Source organism: Hemicordylus capensis, chromosome 1, assembly GCF_027244095.1.
Source record: "Hemicordylus capensis ecotype Gifberg chromosome 1, rHemCap1.1.pri, whole genome shotgun sequence".
Lineage (NCBI taxonomy): Eukaryota > Metazoa > Chordata > Lepidosauria > Squamata > Cordylidae > Hemicordylus > Hemicordylus capensis.
The window spans coordinates 325,253,330-325,268,905 of record NC_069657.1 but is presented as its reverse complement, the minus strand read 5'-3'; the positions used below and the strand labels follow the sequence as shown (position 1 = coordinate 325,268,905).

At 41.2% G+C, this 15,576-nt stretch overlaps 1 protein-coding gene across 2 annotated transcripts in view; it reads left to right on the top strand.

Moving 5' to 3' along the window:
- ASCC3 (activating signal cointegrator 1 complex subunit 3) overlaps positions 1 to 15,576 on the top strand; it is a 362,371-nt gene that overhangs the window by 143,288 nt on the left and 203,507 nt on the right. For both annotated transcript variants that reach the window (XM_053266329.1, XM_053258340.1), the window contains exon 14: positions 11,050 to 11,184. In XM_053266329.1, the coding sequence (XP_053122304.1) occupies positions 11,050 to 11,184 (135 nt within the window). The remainder of the gene's footprint in view (positions 1 to 11,049; positions 11,185 to 15,576) is intronic.

Genomic DNA, 15,576 nt, shown 5'->3' with positions numbered 1-15,576 from the left:
CAAGGAGGTTGACAGTCTCACATTTGAGTTCTTTAAGGATACTTGGGTGGATGCCACCTGGTCCTCGCGATTTGTTAATTTTTAATTTTTCCAGACAGTTTAGAATGTCATCTCTCTTCACCTCAAATTGGCCAGTTCTTCAGCCTCCAAGCCTGAGAAGCTCAGTTCAGGCTCAGGTATACGCTCAGTGTCCTTTGCCGTGAAGACAGATGCAAAGAACTCATTTCGCTTCACTGCAATCTCCATATCCTCTTTAATAATCCCTTTCACTCTCTCATCATCTAACGGACTAACCTCCTCCCTGGTAGGTTTCCTGCTTCTTAGTACAGGAGCATGCACAATGCCATGGGATTTTTTGTGAAGAAAGCAAACCACTTACACAGTTCTCTTCAAAATAGCTCAAAGAAAAAGAAAAAATGTTGGCAATCTGAGAATCTGTTCTGTCGTGTTGATCTGTAAAAGTTGTTAATGAATAATTTAACGATAGATAAACTTTTTGCATAAGTTACTCTTACTACAAGTTTTGCATGTTTTTTGACAAAAAAATGAACTACCTTGTAGCTAATAATATTACAGCATATGAAAAATGTTCATAATTAATTTTTTTAAGGGTTTTTTTGCCCTTTGGCACATCACATTATGTGATTATGTAATTTGCTTCTTCCTAGAGATCCTCGTTGTCTTCTTCCTCTAGCTCCTCGTTCTCTGGATCTTCATTCTCCATCATGTTGTCACAAGCATTCTCTTGGTTCTGTGTATTTTGAGATGCACAGGAACACAAGTTGCAGCAGATCAGCCCTGCTTTACGACAGCTGCATCTTCCTCCCTGGCACCTGGAGGTAGTGAGATGTGTGAGGCAAATAAACCTGACATAAATTCCTCAAGGGCAGCAAATGTACCATCACTGGGGAGTAAATCCTTCCCCAGGCTTGCAGGTGCACTTATAATATGAACATTGGCATTCTTGAAAGCTTTCCAGAAACTTAGTTTGCCTTTCCCTGCAAAACCTCCAGTATTGTCTGCACCACTGATAGCATGTAAGCCAGGCAAAGCAGAAACCTTGCTGGGTCCAAGAATTCCATATACAGTGGTCCCTTGACTTACGAAGATAATCCGTTCCGAACGCACGTTCGTAGGTCGGAATTTTCGTAAGTCGAAAAGCGCATCCACGGAGGTCCGGAAACACTCGTAAGTCGAGGAAACCGCATCTAAAAATTCGTAGGTCGAGGAAGCCGCATCTAAACCGGCAACGACTTCCGGTATTTTTTGTCGTTCGTATGTCGAAATCTTCGGATGTCGAGTACTTCGTGAGTCGAGGGACCACTGTATAGGCAGTAGAGGAATAGTGTGGTGTACAACTCTTCTTTTCCAGTAACAAGATTTGTGTCAGCACATGATTCTGGGTGCTGTTGAAGAGCTAGCCCAAAAACATCTGTCTGGTGAATGAATGTTGATTCTGGAAGCCCCCTTGTTTGTTGCATCAGCAACATGAAGCAAAAGCTTTGTATCCACTTCTTCCTGATTACTTTGAAGATGGCTCATATCTCTGTGTGTAGCTCTGCATTAAGTGGTGCAGTGGGGAAATGCTTGACTAACAAGCAGAAGGCTGCCAGTTCGAATCCCCGCTGGTACTATATCAGTCAGCAGTGATATAGGAAGATGCTGAAAGGCATCATCTCATACTGTGCGGGAGGAGGCAATGGTATAAACCCCTCCTGTGTTCTACCAAAGAAAAACACAGGGCTCTGTGGGCGCCAGGAGTCGAAATGGACTTGATGGCACACTTTACCTTACCTTTAGCTCTGCATTCACATCCCCATGCCACTACCACATTTTTACCACTTATATGTGCTTTTTCAAGTATCTTCTTTTAGTAATGTGTTCGCTCCATCTTTGTTTTCAGTGTGAAAGAAGCCGCTTCATGGTTAATTTTGCTATGTTTGTTGAATCTGTGATGTGGTAAGCTATCACCGGTTGTTGCCCTTGTCTTCTTTCATATGTTGCTGTCTTGAGTGACATATCAATGTCATAGCGATCAAATAACACATGAAGCTTATCATAGTTTCTGTATTTTGATAGAAAATAATCTGTAAAAGTTTTATCAAGCTGACCACAGTTTTTATGCTGTCTAGCTTATGAAGTGACGAGTTCTGCCACCCCATCTACAAGTCTCACATCAGCATTCTTTCTACAACAGTTGTAGCTGTCTGTGCCTCAAATCTTAAAATCTTGTTAAAGTCAACACACAAACCAAACTGATGCAACGTTGACAAGCTTCTTGCGCTGAAAAGCTTGACAAACTGCTGTTGCAATTCCCAGTTGTTGAGGCATTTCATGGGTGGTCCTTAGAGTCTGTGATTTCTTGTTTTGGACCTGGTCTTGGGACGGAAACACAGACACTGTAATCTGAGCTAAACTCATGGCATGCTGCTTGACTTCACAGTCTTTTTTTCTGTAGATAGGCTTGTGTTTGGTCCCTTGAGAACCCAATGGAAGAAGCATTTTTTGTAGCAACTAACTGCAAAGGGTTCTTGTAACCCAGTCCATTCTCACAAAAGAAACACAATTCCCTTTTGTAAGGTGATGATCAAGATCAAGTGAAGGTACTGCTTGACGGTATTGGGTCTTCCTCAGTATTCAGTTTTATCATTCTTAGCCGACTTTCCAGTAGGCTTATGAGATGACCCGACGTTCTGTGTGTGTGTCCATGTATCCCCCGCTCCCCCGCCATCAACTTTGCAATGCCTGGATCAATATGAACCAAATCAGGTACAGTTGTAGGGACACATTGGGACACCTCAACAGTTTTGTAGTGAGTGACAGACAGGGACACCTCAGTGATGTAGTTTGTGATTATGTCATCCACCCTGATTCAAGATGTCGGAACCATTAACTTTTGAGGCTCAGGTGGGCTACCTGAACCAAATTTGCTACAGTTTGTTTGTTTGTTTGTTTAACATATTTTTATACCACTCAAAACTTACATCTCTGGACGATTTACAACAAATAAAAAGAGAAAGTAAAACATTAGTTAAAACAAAAACAAAAAGTTTAAAACAGCAATTTAAAATTTTTAAAACTATTTTAAAACAGCATTAAAACCATTAAAACAATATTAATTAAAAGCCTGGGTGAAGAGATGTGTCTTTAATGTGTCAGAGATGGGGAGGCTGTAGGGACACATAGGGGCACCTCAATGGTGAAGATTGTGATTATGTAATCCACCCCAATTCAAGATGGCAGGCACTTTAACTTTTGAGGCACAAATGCTAACTTATGTACAGTCTAACTGATTTTATTCAAATTTGCTACAGCTATATGAACAAATAGGGATGCCCCAATGGTGTAGTTTGTGATGATGTCACCCACCCTGATCCAAGATGGCGGACGTGTGAACTTTTGCGTTGCAAGTGCACTAACTTGAGGACTGTTTAACTGATTTGAACCAAATTAGGTACAGTTGTAGTGAGTGGCACACAGGGACACCTCAATGGTGCAGTTTGTAATTATGTCATCCACCCCAATCCTAGATAGCAAATGCAGGAACATTTGAGGTGCAGGAGATCTAACTTGTGGACCTTGATTTGAACCAAATTTAGTCCAGTTGTAGAGACAGTGAAAGGAAAATAGCGGACTAGTTCTAACTAGAACAACTTGTTCATATCGTTCTTTGGCACGTTTGAGCATTTTGGTATGAACAGTCTCTTGATAATATATTTTATGCTACGAACATCCTTTTCCTTGAAGATCTTGCCATGTGACATGACTGAGGCACCTACTAATCTCAGGAAAACTTTTGTTTCCATAGTGAGCACGCTCCTTGATAAAGCTCAGTAATTTTTCATAGGATATAGCAACAGGCTTCTTCACCAATGCCTCATTTGTGTCTCTCTGACAGATGATACAAAGTGAGTAGTTATTGTCATATCTTGATACTTTAGCTCCCTGAACTTCAGGATGGGAAACACCTTCCATTGTTAATCAATGAGCAGTAGTCTCAACAATATTTAACTGGCTCTGAGGATTTGAAACGCACAAAAAACCCCACAAATCGAAAACTATACTAAAACAAACTTGTACACGTCAAAAACAACCTTAAACTCTTAACTAGGGAAATCTCACGATAAGCTGAGGCTCAGCTGGTTTCCACAACACCACCACCCCCCTCCCACCACAAACCTCTGATAATGTTGAATTACATTTTTATGTTATAAAGGGAGTTAAATTGTTGTGGTTAGGCAACAAACCTTGTTTGTTGGTTTAACAGACATGAATATTGCTTTTACATTATGAAATATCTTTTAAAAAAACTTTGTACTTTAATGAAGGATTATTTAAAAAACAACAGAGCAGGTTCTCAGACTGCCAATGTGTTTTTTCATGTTTTTAGAGATAATTACATAAGTGGTTTGCTTTCATCACAAAAATTCCATGGGTTTCCAAATCATTGTATCTGATGTATTTAAAGAAGTTTTTGTTGCTTGATGCTTTTAGATAGATAGATAGATACTTAATTTACAGCCAATGGCCACAAAAAACAACAACACAAAGAATAAATTCCAGCATTCATCATTAACTCAGTCATTAACTTTAGCATCAATCAATGAACTATGAATTCTAATTGCGATGTAACAAAATTTTGCTACAACATGAGAGATGCAAAGTACATTATCTTCAAGTAAAAATTTCACCAGAAAATGATCTGATTGATGTTGAAACCTAGAAAGAAGTGGCAGAATCAAATGACATCTAATGTTACTGTAGAATCTACAGCATAATAAAATGTGAGCGATTGATTGATTGATTGCTTTTAGCTAAATGTTCCTCAAACTCTCTTTTTGCTTCCCTTATTGTCTCATATTTCTTCTGCCAGTGTTTGTGTTCCTTTCTGTTCTCTTCATTTGGGCAGGCATTCCCATTTCTGAAGGAATTTTTCTTCCCCTTTGGTTTCCTTGACTTTATTTGTTACCCATGCTGGCACCCTCCTGGACTTGGTGGTACCTTTCTCTTCCTTTCTGGTATACATTCTAACTGGGCTTCTATTATTGTGGTTTAAATAAACTCTATGCATTCTGGTGCGAAGTGACTCTCCTGATTTTCGCTTTCAGTTTTCTTTTCAGCAAACTCCTCATTTTAGAAAAGTTTCATCTTCTGAAATTCAAATTGTTTGTGTTAGATTTGCTTGGCAATTCTTTTCTCGCATATATGCTGAATTTGATCACACTGTTGTCACTGTTCTCTAAATGTTCCATGACACTGACATCTCGAACCACATTTTTGGCAGGCACCACTCAGGATTAAGGTTGCCTTTTCTGGTTGGTTCCATAACCAACTGCTTTAGGGCACAGTCATTCAGCGTATTTAGAAATTTGGCCCCTTTGTCAATACCTGACTGTGAATTTATCCAGTCTGTGTGTGGATAATTGAAATCACCTATTATTACAGTTCTGTCTCTCTTTGACCTTTTCCTGATTTCCTTCTGCAACTCTTAGTCACTGTCTGCATTTTGATCAGGAGGGAGATAGCACATCCCTAGTACCACATTTCCCTCCACGCCTTCTGTCTTTACCCACAGTGTTTCTGTGGATGACTCTGGTTGTCTTAGTTTTTCTAGCTTGTAAGATTATATCCCTTCTTTAACATACAATGCTACTGCATCCCAATTCTCCCCTCCCTGTCCCTTCTCTATCAACATTTTATACCACCTGATATGTACATCTCTAGGCGGTGTACGAATTTTAATATTAATTCTAATTAAAAGCTGGCTAGAACAGGAGTGTTGAGGGTCTTCCTGAAAACAAACAGAGAAGCAGATGTTCTTATTTCAGCAGGGAGCCCTGGGGCAGCCACTGAGAAAGCCCAGTCCTGAGTCGCCACCATGGCAACCATAACCAGACCTCTCCAGAAGGTCGTAAAAGGTGGCAGTGTTCATGACAAAGGAGACACTTTCTTTAAAAGCTTGGACTCAAGCCATTAAGGGCTTTATGGGTAATAACCAGCACTTTGTATTTCACCCAGAAACTTGCTATCGGCAGCCAGTGCAGTTCTTTCAAAACCAGTGTTATATGGTCCCTCCGTGTTGTCCCAGAGACCAATCTGGCTGCCGCATTCTCTACCAATTGTAGTTTCTGGACTACGTACAAAGGCAGCCCCATGTAGAGAGCATTACAGTAATTAAGTCCGGAAGTTACCAGCATATGTACCACTGTTTTAAGGTCAATCATGTCTAGAAATGGATGTAGCTGACATATCTGCTGAAGCTGATAAAAAGCACTCCTGGCCACTGCTTCAGCCTGAAAAACCAGGGAGAATTTTGGGTCCAGGAGCACTCCCAAGTTATGTACCTGATCTTTCAGGGAGAGTGTAATATAGAGTTTATATCCAGGAATAACAGTGTCTCACTGGTTCTCACTGTTCCACAATGTTTCCATTATGCCCACTATGTCTAGGTTTTCATTAGCAACCAAGCACTCCAGCTCACCCATCTTGGCTCAGAGGCTTCTGGCACTGGCATATTGGCACATAAACATCCTTCTGTCTGCTCGTTATGTGGTTCTACTCTGTCCCCTTCTGATTTATCTGAAGATATACACCATCACACATTAAGGGATGGCATTTGCCAAACTGGATACTGTCCAGCTCCTGTCGGCCATCCCCCAGGTGTAACTTTAAAAGCTGCTTTGTGGCCTTTTTAAAATTAAGTACCAGCAGTCTGGTTCCATCTTAGTTCAAGGGGAGACCATCCCTTTTTTACAGGTTTGCCTTGTCCCAAAATGTATCCCAGTGCCTAACAAATCTAAACCCCTCCTACTGGCACCACCGTCTCATCCATGCATTGAGACCCTTCAGCTCTGCCTGTCTCCCTGGCCCTGCATGTGGAACAAGTAGCTTTTCTGAGAATGCTACCTTGGGCATCCTGGAATTTAATATGCTACCTAACCTCCCAACTACATTTCCCAACATTGTTGGTGCTGACATGCACCTTGACAGCTGACTCCTCCCCAGCACTGTCTAATAGTCTTTCTAGACATTGTGTGATATCCACAACCTTCACACCAGGCAGGCAAGTCACCATGTCTACATGGGGATCACAGACCCGTCTCTCTATACCCCTAATGATCTAATCACACAATACTACGAGGCCCCCACACTCCAGAGTATCCCCTGTTCGAGAGGATATGGACTCATCATTCATGGAAAGGGTCTCTTTTAAGGGAGCCTTTCCCTTTTGCTCAGAATGTTGTCCTCCTTCCCTGAGGCCTTCATTCCCCATTACAGCAGAGAAGACAGCAGCCTGAGAGTGAGACGCTTCTACCATGTCCCTGAAGGTCTCATCCACATACCTCTCTGACTCTCTGAGCTTCTCCAGATCAGCCACCTTGGCTTCAAGAGAAAGAACCTTTTTCTTGAGAGCCAGAAGCTCTTCCACCGAGTGTACACCCATGATTTCTGCCCATCAAGCAGATAGTCATACATGCCAAAACTCTGTGCAATACACTGGGTAGAACCTTCTCCTCTGCTGGCTTTTTATCTTAATGACTGTTTTATTGGTTGTTTAGTGTATTTGGAGAATTTCCCTGGCCATCTCCTCTTATGTAGAGAGTAGGCTTCAAAATTCAAATCCCTTGAAAGCTACTCAGGTGTGGCAGTTTTGAGGGAGAATAACAGAATTTAGCGGGGCTTGAGGATAAGTGTCTTTGGACACAAAGCCACTATAGAAGGTACTGCTTTAATGTAGCTTTCAATCTACATTAAATTCTTAGGACTTCAGGAGGGGATGGGTAATGGTGCGGAAGCTTTGGTAATTGTCTGTAGCTGAAATGAAAGCGGGGGTGGAAATGCTATCATTTCATCATCAAGTAGTGCAGGCCTGCTCGATTTAGTCCCCCTAACTGTTTTTGGACTACAACACCCATAATCCCCAGCCATAGTGGCCAATAGCCAGCGATTAGGGGAGTTGTAGGCCAGCATCTGCAGGAGGGGCCAAAGTTGAGCAGCTCTGAAGTAGTGATTTGCACATGCGAATGAGCCATTACAGATCAAATGCTGCAGGGATAATTTTTATATTATATTGCATCATTTAAACACAGGGAGCAGCATCCAGACTAAGTTACTCAATAGTACTACTTAGGAGTTACTCCATAGGACTATTTAATGTCAATAGGTCTACTCAGGAACAACTTAGTCTAGATGCTACCCAGTGTTTTGGTTTTTTTGATCAGAGTATGCATTCAGCTGTAAAGTAAGTGTTCTATGTTCAAGTAATGATGAATCATGCGATGTATGTGTATTTTTTAGTCTGCCCTTTTTCTTGTCTGCAAGTCCTCCATCCTATATTACTTTCACCACCTTAATGGGTATTGACAGGAAAGAAAATGTACTATAATCCCAGTAGTGTCACAATTTGCAGCCATTCCAGTTATTTTACTGTATGCTAAAGGTAAACTCAAAATGGCTTGTTTTGCTGATTATAACTTCCAGTTGATCTGCAGATGACACCTTGCAAAGCATACCTTGTCACAAGATTAGCTCTCTGAAGGTGTTGCTGTAAATCACTATTTGGTAATGTGTTCTAGTAAGTTTGCGCTTGCAAGCTTTTCTAATTAACAAGTTATCTTTTTTTTTAAAAAAAAAAGTGTAATGTTGCTATAAAGACTGATTAAGTTTTAAGTGAAACTGGCCAGAACAAAAGCCAATTTGAATGTGGTTAATTAGTTTCAAAAGCAGTAGGCCTTTGTTGGTAGTTTGCTTCTCAAGGAAGGCTGGTAGGCAGATTAACCAATTGTACAATAGATGTGTAGCTGATAATAGTGCTTACTGCAGGCTCTTGATAAATGTGGAAGAGGCAAGAACAGCTCTATAAATCTAGACTGCCAAAAAAAAAAATAGTTTGTACAGAGCAGAATATAAAGTAGCATTGAGGCTGGTCAGCAATGTTCTGAGAACATTTCCAAATAACTTGGAAAACTACTATGGTGGTCTGCCACTCCATCAGAGAGATTAGGATTAGTGCTATCAAAAGGGAATTGTCTATACTTGAGGCATCAGTAAGTCACTGTTGTCACTGCTGTTCCGACACCATCCAAAACATTGTGTACATAACAATCAAATCCTCTGTTGTGTTTATGACAAATACTGGGCGGCGGGGGGGGGATGGTTAATCACTTTAGTTAAAATCTTTTCTCTTAAGGAGTTACCACAGCACAAGTTCCTTGCAGCTTCTGATATAAACTGAGTAGTGTTTTTTTAAAGTCTCTTCAGCAAGAAATTGTTAAAAAAAATTATCAGATATTCATAAAATTATGTAGCGCTAACCTGGAGACATTTGCTTTGTGCTTTGCTTGCATATTTTGTCATTTGAAAGCTTAGTTTTCCTGTGAAAAGCTACACAAGCTCTCAGCTCTTGAGACACCAGAGCTAGCTTTGAACTTCAGAGTACAGATCTAATTACACAGCTTGTAGCTGTGGAACCACTTTTCTCTATTCCAAATTACTTTTCCCAACTTATTTGCATAATGTAATGCATAGAGGTTAGCCACTGAAATAAAAATTCTCTTGACATACTTAGGACAGGCTAAGTTAACCCTATTTGGTCTGTTTTAGTGTTCTATATGCTCATACAGTAGATTTTTAGGAAAGGGTATGTTTTATAAACTCTGTGTGTTGTGGTTTTCGATCAATGCTACTTAAAAAATTGCATTTATGAAATAATAGTAAATAAAGTTTGCGTTCTGCAAATGCAGATAAATTTTCTTTGCTGCAACTAACTCTGATAGCCCAGTGTTATGCCCCACTTAACTTTAGTTTAGCAAAAATGACAACTATGACAAGATAAAAGGCTTACAATATTGTTGTTACTATTGTGACTGTTTATACTGATTTTGATCAAAAAGTTCAAAACATAGAAAAAGGGAAAAAAAGAAAAAGTTCCCTGTTCCCAAAGAGTTCACAGAAAAAGAAGCTCAAGGTAGACACCAGCATCAGCCACTGGAGGGATGCTGTGCTGGGGTTGAATTGGGCCAGTTATAAAAGCATGCAAAGTGTAGAGAAAGTGGATAGAAAAACTCCACCGTCTCTCAAGTCAGACTTGCTCACTACAACCGACTGACAGCAGGTCAATCACACCAGGTTTCTATAAGTTTGTGCTTTGTACCTATTATGCATAAGCCACTCTTGCTCAGTCTTTTGAGTTAAATTGCTATTTAAATTTAGTTCAACAGTATATGAGGTTGGTAATCTGTTTTTGGATTTAAGACTAACACAACTGAAAGTAACTTCATATATATCTTTTAAAATGGGTTCTAATACAGCCTAGATCTTTTTTTTTATTGTGTATAATTTATTGTAAATAGCCTTGGGATCTTTTAGACCAAAAGTCAAAGCATAAATCTATAGATAATAGCTTCTTTCTGAGATGCAAGTCTTCTGTGTGCAGGACTCTCTCTCACGAAGGAGCATGCCATTAAGTGATTACTCGTTTGCGGTCTAAAGTAGTACAGTTCATGCAAAGATATGCCACCTATTTTGCTGTTTGTGACAGTTAGGCTTCAGTTGATGCTAGATTACTTCTATGAAGGTGAGTGCAGAGGGTTCACTACAGAATAAGGTAAATTGCTTATCCATTTATTGATCATATATCTATACCAAATCATGGTAACTGACAAATAATTGTCAATTATAGAGCAATTAAACTAGCTAAACATTAATTACTAGTGAAATTAATTATTCTCAGTGGAATTTTAAGTCCCTACATTTTGGACTGAGTTAGAGTACCAGCCACAGTGATTTGCAGTGTCCATGCACTCTGATAAATACATAGTTACCCCACCCACAACCTTGACCTTAGTCATTTCAGAGGAGGCTGCAGCAGTGCATGTTTTGAAGCTAGTGGATAAATTCACACGCAAGGCGGGTCTGTGGGCTCATTGGATCGGGATTAGAATAAAGGCATGCTTTCAGCCAAAAAACATTTTTTTTCCCTGGGTAGAAAGGAGTGCTTTGTTAAACCATTTGCTTCTACTGAACAGACTTCTCTATGTTTGTTTCAAGGTGATGGTGTTTGTCCATGCTCGAAATGCCACTGTCCGGACTGCTATGGCTCTTCGTGAAAAAGCTAAAAATAATGGTCATATTTGCTATTTTTTGCCATCTCAAGGCCCTGATTATGGACAATCTGAAAAACAAGTAAGTGACGAACTCTATTGCTAACTTTATTTAAAAGATGTTTGTCCCCCCGCCCACACACACACAGAACACCTACTGAAATAAAATAAAAAGGTCTTCAGAATCAGATTCAAGCCTAAGATCTCAGGGGGCAGGGAATTTCAAAGAGCCAGGATCGCCACCAAGAAAGCTTTCCTACGTGTCACCAGCAACTATGCTTTAGAACAGGGATCCTCAATGTTGGGCCCCCAGATGTTCTTGGACTTCAACTCCCATAATCCCCAGCCAAAGGCCACTGGGCCTGGGGATTATGGGAGTTGAAGTCCAAGAACATCTGGGGGCCCAACATTGAGGATCCCTGCTTTAGAAGACAATGGGGTGCACAGGAGAACGTCCCTACATAATCTCTTGGAAAGGCACAGCTATATGTGGGAGTTCATGACCCTTCAGATAACTTGGCCCTAGGCCTTAAGGGTATTAAATGTCAAATGCAGCAGCTTGAATTTGGCCTGGAAAAACCCTGGCAACCAGCAAAGCTGGCACAGTTATATCGACCAAGCATTTGTCTCTTGCCAGAACCTTTGCCTCAAAGTTATGTACCAGCTGTAATTTTCGAGGAGTCTTCAAAATCAGCCCCATGTAGACCATGTTGCAGTAGTCCTGTCTCTGAAATGACAAGGATGTGGATTACAGTGGCATGCTCTTTCTGATGCAGGAATGGGCGCAGGTGCTACATCAGTTGAAGCTGGGAAAAGCACCTTTGTCCATGGCTGCAACCTGGGCAACTAAGAGCAAAGCTGGGTTCAGGAATACTTCCAAGCTATGAAACCTCTCTTTCAGGGGGGGTGCAACCTATTAAGTTAGGCTTAATAGCCCACAATCTCCTAAACAGAGATCCCCTGGAAATAATTTCAACTCGTTAGTCCTCATACGTCTAAAAATAACTGTCCAGTGATTCACGGCCACCACAGCCATTCCAGCTGGGACGGCAGTGAATATAAGCATACTAATGAAACCCCACAGATCTCTGGACAACCTTTGCCAGTGGTTTCATGCAGATATTAAAAAGTGTGGGGGACAAGAATGAACCCTTCAGGATACTGAAGCCAAACGCCATGGCATCAAGCAGGTCCTTCAGCACCACCATAATGATCATGGAATATCGTTACCATTAAAAAGATAATATGATTTGTATTTCTGTTAGTTTGTTGCTTAGGAAAAGCATGTGCCTTGCCATTTAATTTCAAACCCTAGGATAGAGTAACTTGAGACAAGTTACTCTGTACCTTGAAGACAATGCCATCTATACCTCTTTTCCTGTTTCAGCTGGGAGTTGCCCCTTTTGCTACTCCCTTAAAACTGGTTCAGATGAATTAACATACTTACACAAATATTTTTCTTCAACTAAAAGAAAAAAAATCTCTGTATAGTATGTTTGTTTCTTTTGTGGGTATGTGCACATCTGTTTATATGTAATTTATTCTCTGCAAATTATTTTATTTTCTACACTTTAAAAAGAACTAGACAAAAAGAACTATTGCTGTTCTGTGTCCCCTTCCAACAGAATTCCCTTTCAGCTCAGGAAGTGTAGTGTGAGAAAGGAGTGCTTAGAGGCAAACTAAACAGGCATGCACGTGTGCTTTTAAGAGGTATGCTTCCAGCTGAAATGGTCTGCTCTTTCCCCAAAAACAGTTATGGGAAGAGGACATGGTCATGATCTGGACTTCGGGGGGGGGGGATCAACTCTTCCTCTTTGTGCTTTTTTCCTGCTGAAAATCATCCCCTACCCCAAGTTGCTTTTGACTCTGAAGCAATTATTTGATGGAAACAACTACTTGGGAGGCTGTTTTCAGCAGGAAATTGGTGCACAATAAAAGAGTTGACTTTACTCTTTTCACAGTCCTGATCATAATTGGGGGACCCTGTCCCCCCCCTTTTTTGAAAGAAGAATTACTTCTGGTTTGAAACACCAGAGGAGCATTTGCACATGCATCTAGCTTAGCGAGCTGCTGCTTATCTTTATATATTATTCTCAATCCTCAAGATGCTTTTGACAAAAAGAACGGATGAGTTTCCCAGGGCTTCATTCAGAATGGCTCAACGTACACAAATTAATTTGGGCTCGGTTTGCATGAAGCCTCAATTAACTTGTTTAAACTCAGTCCAATTCAAATTGGGCCTTAACAATACTCTCATCCCAACTGCCAACTGCTACCCCTCCACTCCCTTCCAAACGTACCTACCGTGTTTCCCCAAAAATAAGACAGTGTCTTATATTAATTTTAGCCACCCCAAATGCACTAGGGCATATTAGCGGTACATCAGAAATTACTGCTAGGTCTTACTTTCGGGGTAGGTCTTACTTTCGGGGAAACAGAGTAATTGAGGAGGAGAGGACAGCTGATCTTGTGCTAGCAAGCATGATTTGTCCCCTTAGCTAAGCAGGGTTCACTCTGGTTGCATATGAAAGGGAGACTAGAAGTGTGAGAACCGTAAAATATTACCCTCAGGGAATGGCGCCACTCTGGGAGAGCAAAAGGTTCCAAGTTGCCATCTCCAAGATAGGGCTGAGAGAGATTACTGCCTGCAACCTTGGAGAAGCCGCTGCCAGTCTGTGAAGACAATACTGAGCTAAAAAGACCAATGGGCTGACTCGGTATACAGCAGCTTCCTATGTTCCTGAGGTGGCCCTCTGAAATTTCCCTGCCACCTTGAACTTGAAATTGAATTGCCATGAGTTCAATTTGGGCTTGAAGCTGGCATGCAACATTCCAAACAGAAAGACCACAGAGAAGGCATCCTCCTTCCAGTCTGCTTTATGTCTACTTACAGGTCTAAGACCTATTCTTGGCTTCCCATTGAACCTTCTTGCTCTGCTCCGCTCCACTCCACATTGTAACTTGTTTCAGTGTTATACAGTGGGTATTGAAAAGAATCACCCCCTTTGATAGACCTTAAATTCTGGTTCCCTTACATCCTGAAATGAAAACACAAAGAAAATTCCCTTCACCAGCTGTACTTATCCAATGCAACCTATAACATCCTACTGAAAAACATCACAATTACAGTCCAGAAAAAGTGTCAGAAACAAAAAACAAGAAATACTGAGATTGAAAAAGGATCAACCCCCCCCCCCAATGTCAATTTTCTGTTGAACCACCTTTTGCTTTAATAACAGCCTTGAGTCTGTTGGGATACTTCTCTATCAACCTTGCACATCTAGACGGAGCAATATTTGCCCACTCCTCCATACAGAACTGTTCAAGTTCGGTCACATTGGATGGTAGGTGTTGGTGGACTGCTATCTTCAAATCTCTCCACAGATTTTCTATGGGATTTAGGTGTGGGCTCTGACTGGGCCACATGAGGACGTTCACTTTTTTCTCCTTCAGCCACTGTGTGGTCAATTTTGCTGTGTGCTTCAGATCGTTGTCATGTTGAAAGGTGAATCTTCTACCCATCCTCAACTGTCTGGCAGAGGGTAGCAGGTTTTCTTCCAGAATCTGATGGTATTTTGCCCCATCCATTTTTCCTTCTACCCTAACGAGAGCCCCAGTCCCTGAGGCAGAGAAACACCCCCACAACAGGATGCTGCCACCTCCATGCTTCACTGTAGGTATGGTGTGTTGTGGAAAAAATGTGGCTTGTTCGGGAGGGTCGCAAGGAGAAAGCCACTTCTCAAGAAAGGCCACATTAAAGCTCATTTGAGCTTTGCCAGAAGGCACCTTGAAGATTCTGATGCCAAATGGAAAAAGGTCTTATGTTCAGATGAGACCAAGATTGAACTATTTGGCCTCAACACCAAACAGTACACCTGGCGTAAATCCAACGCAACTCACCATCCACAACACACCATACCTACAGTGAAGCATGGAGGTGGCAGCATCCTGTTGTGGGGGTGTTTCTCTGCCTCAGGGACTGGGGCTCTTGTTAGGGTAGAAGGAAAAATGGATGGGGCAAAATACCGTCAGATTCTGGAAGAAACCTTTGTTTGCTTGTTTTCTAAACTGATATACTACTCTTCTGCTAATGTTGCCTCCCAAAGTGGCTCACTCAACTTCAGTTGCTCACCGGTTTCATGATCAGGAAGAAATGTTTGTTGGGGACAGATTCGCACAGAGTGGCCTGGCTTTATTCCCATTCCCCATAATTATGTAATCTTGTTTTCCCTATATTTGTTTGGGGGGTGTTGCTTTTCACTGAATTTGGCTGTCACAATTGCTTCTTTGTTTTGGTCAGTGACTTGATGTTTGTGGTAGCAGCTTAAGCTTCCATGTAATAATTGTTCAGAGGGTGTTTAAGAGGCCTCAGAAGCTTTGGCCACCCTAATCCAGTCCAGCACCTGGAATGAGTATCAGCTTTTGCAATAGGCCAAGGAAATACTCACATGCGTCAGGCCTCTGGCCAGTGCCC